The sequence below is a fragment of the Pogonomyrmex barbatus genome, unplaced genomic scaffold, assembly GCF_055798465.1.
Source record: "Pogonomyrmex barbatus isolate J1 unplaced genomic scaffold, ASM5579846v1 scaffold7, whole genome shotgun sequence".
Taxonomy (NCBI): domain Eukaryota; kingdom Metazoa; phylum Arthropoda; class Insecta; order Hymenoptera; family Formicidae; genus Pogonomyrmex; species Pogonomyrmex barbatus.
This window is the reverse complement of record NW_028297171.1, coordinates 1,688,170-1,694,253: the sequence shown is the minus strand read 5'-3', so window position 1 is coordinate 1,694,253 and position 6,084 is coordinate 1,688,170. Positions and strand designations below refer to the sequence as shown.

At 48.9% G+C, this 6,084-nt stretch overlaps 1 protein-coding gene across 1 annotated transcript; it reads left to right on the top strand.

The window, feature by feature from the left end:
- The first annotated feature begins 2,070 nt into the window (after positions 1 to 2,070).
- On the top strand, positions 2,071 to 5,718 carry LOC148934868 (uncharacterized). Its single transcript, XM_089083217.1, has one exon. It carries the CDS (start codon positions 3,636 to 3,638, stop codon positions 5,616 to 5,618), a length of 1,983 nt encoding a protein of 660 aa, XP_088939343.1. The 5' UTR covers positions 2,071 to 3,635; the 3' UTR covers positions 5,619 to 5,718.
- The last annotated feature ends 366 nt before the right edge of the window (positions 5,719 to 6,084 follow it).

Below are 6,084 nucleotides of genomic sequence, written 5' to 3'. Positions count from 1 at the left end.
CACGTGGTACCTGACCATTTCCCCATCGTCCAGGAAGGAATCCTAGGATCAGAATTCCTGCGCGATAACGCCAAAATCGATTTCGGGCGAAAACAGATAGAGTGGCAAGGAATACGCCTGCCTTTTGCCCGACGGGAAACTATCGTAATACCAGGTCGCTGCCGCGCCACGTTTTGTATGAACGTCGCGAACCCAGAAATAGCAGTCGGTTATATCCCGCGACTTAGAGTCTGCGATGGGGTATACCTCGGCGAAGCGGTCGTGACTAATCGCAACGGAAGGGCATATTCGCAAATAATCAACTCGACCGAATCCGATAAAGAAATCGCCATTCCTACTATCCAACTCAAGGAGATCGAATCAATCTCACGGGACCTCCCTAGGGAAGAGTCCTCTCTTAATTGCGGGGTTATAGGAAGTAGAATCCAGGAAGTAGAATCGAATTCAGAAAGAATCTCAGCGATTCGAACGCTCCTTCGTTTAGAGCACCTCAGTCAGGTGGAGACAGAGCATGTCGGTAGGCTCATCGAAAAAAACCCAGATCTTTTCCAGCTCCCTTCCGATCACCTCGGGTACACAGACGCTACTGCTCACGCGATTACGACGACGGATAACCAACCCGTCAATACAAAGCAGTATCGATTCCCGCCTATACACAAAGAGGAAATTACTAAGCAAGTAAACGAGCTACTAAAAAACGACGTAATCTGTCCCTCCAATTCCCCGTACAATTCCCCTCTGTGGATTGTTCCTAAGAAACCGGATTCGAAAGGTAATAAACGATGGCGCATGGTCATAGATTACAGAGCGCTCAACGAGAAAACAATAGGCGACGCGTACCCCCTCCCCAACATAACCGAAATCCTAGATCAACTGGGAAGCGCGAAATATTTTAGCATTTTCGATCTAGCGTCGGGTTTCCATCAAATACCGATGCATAAGTCGGACGCGCCGAAAACGGCTTTCTCCACGCCTTTCGGGCACTATGAATTTAAACGCATGCCGTTCGGGTTAAAAAACGCCCCGGCGACCTTTCAGCGACTTATGGATCAGGTGTTGAGCGGCCTCCAAGGAACCGAGGTATTCGTGTACCTCGACGATATTGTGGTATATGCTAGCTCACTGCGAGAGCATGAAATAAAATTTAATAAGCTGGCCGAAAGATTGAGAGGCGCGAAGCTCCGCCTCCAGCCTGACAAATGCGAATTTCTGCGGAAAGAGGTCACATATCTGGGCCACGTAATCGGAGAAGACGGGGTGAAGCCTGACCCGAAAAAAATTCACGCCGTTGAAAATTTTCCGCGCCCCCATACCGCGAAAAACATTAAACAATTTCTCGGACTCGCGGGTTACTATCGGAGATTCATACCGAACTTCTCGAAAACAGCTAAACCTCTGACGGACTTATTAAAAAAGGAGGTACCGTTCGGATGGGGCGATCCACAGGAAAACGCGTTCGCGCAGCTTAAAGACGCCCTATGCACGGAACCCCTTCTCCAATATCCCGACTTTTCTCAACAATTCGTCGTAACTACAGACGCCTCCAAGTTCGCGATCGGCGGAATCCTCAGTCAGGGACCGCTTGGCAAGGATCTCCCTATCGCATACGCGTCCCGATTACTAAACCCGCCGGAACAGAACTACTCCACGATCGAAAAGGAATTGCTCGCTATAGTTTATTGCGTAAATTACTTTAGACCATATTTATACGGAAGAAGATTCCAGCTCGTCACCGACCACAAACCCTTGACATGGTTGCATTCGGTTAAGGACCCCACGTCACGATTAGTCAGATGGCGATTAAAATTAGCCGAATACGAATACGAAGTTATGTATCGAGCCGGCAAAACTAATGTAAACGCAGACGCGCTGTCACGAAACCCCGCTTTTCCCGTCCTTCCCCTCGAGAGCACATCGAATATCGCGAGACGGAACGATAGCGAGCCCGAGGAAGATTCGTCAACCGACGACGATACCGAAATCCGCCCCCACGTCGTCACTTCCGACGAGGACCTCGACAGCGACACCAGCGAAGAATCTCTATTTAACGCGAATAACGCTCCATTTCAATTCCATCACGCGAAAGTGAAGGAAATCGTAGATAACTTTACGAGTAGAAGCGACAACCTGGTGGTATTCGTGAGCGTCCAAGGTGAACCTTGCGATTTAGGGGCTCGGATGCTCAGCCAACAGGGACTACTGCCTAAATTGCGGGACGTCATGCTGAACAGGGCAAACGTCACGCAAAGCGGCAAACGGCGAATTATTGCATTGCCGATTGAAGTAAATGTCTCCGCGATAACCACGCTAGAAAGTATTAGAGAGGCCGTGGTGTCACTACTCGACGTCACGAACGAACTCGACATACGGTCCATATCTGTCTGCAAGGGGGATGCGAGTGGAGTACCGTGGAGGAAAATAGAAAAGGTTATTCGCGACGCATTTTGGAACCAAGATATAGAAATATCGATATGCGGTAATAAAATCACTGTTCCACCCCCCGAAGATAGAATCCGCTTGATCGAGGAATATCACGCGTCCGCAATAGGAGGCCATAAAGGCATAAACAAAACATGCGCGCGCCTCAAATCGCGGTACAATTGGCCTAGACTGAAGGAAGAAGTAACGCGGTTCATAAATAATTGCGAAGGCTGCCAGTTAAAAAAATTGGTTAGAGTAAAGACCCGACAGCCCATGATTCTAACGGATACACCCGACAAAGCGTTTGATAAGATATCTATGGATATCATGGGGCCGCTCCCCACCACTCGCAAGGACCACTCGTACATATTTACTATACAAGATCTCTTGACGAAGTATTCACTAGCTATCCCCCTCAAGGGGATCTCGGCTATCGACGTGGCCGACGCTTTCGTAAACGAATTCATTTGCGTGCATGGTGCCCCGCGAGCGGTACTAACGGACCAAGGGTCTCATTTTCTAAATTCTTTAATGCGCAACATAGCTCGCAAATTCAGAATTAAACAGTGTAAGACCACTGCGTACCACCCTCAGTCCAATGGCTCCGTGGAGCGCTCGCACCATGTACTTTGGGAGTACTTGAAACAATTTGTCAATGACCACCACGATTGGGACGAATATCTAAAATTAGCTAGTTTTTCTTACAACACGAGCGTACATGAGGGAACGAAGTTCACCCCTCACGAATTGGTCTACGGGAGCGTCGCGCGTACTCCCGAAAGCGATCCCTTCCCCGAGGACGAGCGCGACGAAAGCTACGCTGGCTACTTACTCGAACTAAATGCGAAAATAAGCGAATCCCAGAGAGCCGCGCGTCGTAACCTGAATGCTGCGAAGGTTAGATCAAAGCGATACTATGATAAAAGGGTTAAGGCATGCAACTTTGAAGCGGGAGACCAGGTGTACATGCTTAAAGAACCTGTGAGAAATAAACTAAGTCCACAATACACCGGTCCCTACAAAATAGCGGACGTGCTAAGTAATAATAATGTTAAATTAGAGATAAGGCCAGGTAAATTGCGTACTATCCATATGGACAAACTGAAGAAGGCGGGGAATCGGAGCCCCACCACACGCCGTGCCCCACCACAACCAGAGCCGGGGGCGAGCGAGCAACCAAGCGGCAGTCGACACACGTCACCCCTTGAAGAAACATGGAGCCACAACGAATCTTAACGCTTTTACTGTTCCCGACGCTCAGCTTTGGCTTGACGGGCTATGACTGCGGAGGCAGCGGACTCAATATCACAACCTTGTCGCTGCTGGACGTCGGCGCCTGTAATGTCGAGGATATGGAGCCAGCGAGCACGGAGACGTACGTACAACTCATGCAGAGTTCCGATTTCGAGAGCTTGCCAATAATTCAATGCCGAATTGAAATCGACCGGACCATATACTACTGCGGCATGCACTCACACATATCAATTGTATCCGACGGTCGAAAGGTGTACATCAAAGAAATCGGCTGGCAAACCTGCCAGAAAATCCACGAGACTGGAACTCTCGCGCTGGGAACCGCCTTCGTGGATAGATTGATTGTAAACGCCACGAATCATAGGAGCGTCACTATGGCTGGACAAACGCACGCTGACGGCCGTTGTTCCGGAACGCAGTACACGGACGGATTCGGAGCATGGGAGAGCGTGGTAGTACAAGCATCCTTAAAGGTGGTATTGAGGACGTTTGAAGCACCATTCAAACGGTCAGCGAACTCATTAAATCTGCCATCTGGAACGCGCTGCCCCGTGCAACTGGGGAGCTGCGCCGATTTCGACGGTACGGAAACCTTCTGGAAAACACCGTCCGACGACAGCTGCCACTTCAACCAGTACGATATACTTTACGAGGGTATGGCCATAAAACTGTCGCCGAAGCCCAAACAAACTGCCCCAGTGGTATATACAGTGACCACCGGAGATACAACGTTCGCCTTGACAAAAACGACGGAATTCAACCTATGTGGCTATCGACTTTTCCAGACCGAGCACCCAAAGCTTGTTATATTGGAAACACAGCGAGGACGCACGTTCAAATCTAAGTCACAGATCTCAGTTAACAACTTAGATATATTCTCCTATGTGAATTCGAAATTCGTTTACGTGGAGAAACACGTGAAAACGCAACTTACCAGGCTTTACCACGACATTATGGAGCAGAAATGTGCATTAGAGCGTCAGATCCTCCAGAATGCGCTCTCATTGGCAACTATAGCCCCAGACGAAATGGCCTTCCGGATAATGAAAGCCCCTGGATACACGGCGGTCACAGCCGGAGAAGTCATCCATATTGTCCAATGCGTCCCAGTAGAATGCAAGCTGCGACATACCGAAGAGTGTTACAACGAGTTGCCAGTTACCTACCGCAATTCGTCACACTTTTTATTGCCACGCACCAGAATTCTGACCAGGACAGGAACACACAAAGACTGCAACGAGTTGCTTCCTGGCATGTACAAACTACACGGCAGTTGGTACCGAGTAGGCCTGAAGCCGATCGAGTCGCTTCCTCCGCCGACGATCCAGCCGCTTTCTACCCCCACGTGGAAATACGTCAGTCCGGACGCACTCGCCACCAGTGGAATCTACTCCGCGGACGATCTGAACCGACTGCGAGACCACATAATGTTCCCAGTCGAAAAGCCGTCTATGCTGAATACAATAGCGCGAGGGGCCTTAGGACAGGACGTCCCGAGCGGGAGTATTTCCTTGATGAATCTTCTCGACGAAAAGTCTTTAGATCGGATCGCTGAAAGCACAGGGAAGCGATTATGGCAAGGATTTATTACGTTTGGCTCGGCCAGCGCAGGAGTCTTGGCGTTATTCGTGATAGCCAGACTTATCAAGTTGGTGATCGATACAATCATCCACGGATACGCGTTGCACAGAATATACGGATGGAGCCTTCATATATTGGGAGCAGTATGGTCGTCGGTCACTAACCTTTTGCTGCATATGGGTAACCCAGCAACAAAAACCGACTCGCCTAGCAGGGAACGCCTCATGCCAATAGCTCAGAGCTCGACAGAAGACACACCGACGGCGCCCGAAATCGCCCCTAGTGCTGAAAAGGAAAAGTTTAGTGAGCATGTGCGGTCATACAGTGAACTCCAAAAATACTTACGCGAGGACGTAGTATAGAGACAAATAAGTGCGATAACTAATTACAAGCGTTAGAATATAAGACGAATAAACATAAGTAAAATAATTGTAGCTCAAACCTTCTGCAACTCAACCTCTAGTAGAGCAGGAGAAATGCACGGCACCTGGCCCTGCATTTCTTCTTAGGGGGGGAGGTGTAACATCAGGAGAGCCAACGTAAAAATTTCTTTTCCTTCCCCTTTTCCCACCTGCGCAGAAGCGCCACTATTCAAGCCAAAGTTGGCAACAACCGGCTCTCCTGCCGTTGACATATCGCGCGTTGCGCCTTACCGCCAGTGAATATACACTGTAATAAATATAAGTAATAAAATTAAATAATAATAATAAATAAATCACGCTAACAATGAACCTAAATAATTGTAAAATTATTAATACTACAATAAGGCTCGCGTTGCTGTTGCGCATCATCTCCAGTCAGCCGCGCGCTGATTGGCCGACCAACGAC

What these genes read in the sequence shown, in the direction of transcription:
- LOC148934868 (XM_089083217.1), top strand. Translation starts at nt 3,636, where the DNA reads ATGGAGCCACAACGAATCTTAACGCTTTTACTGTTCCCGACGCTCAGC.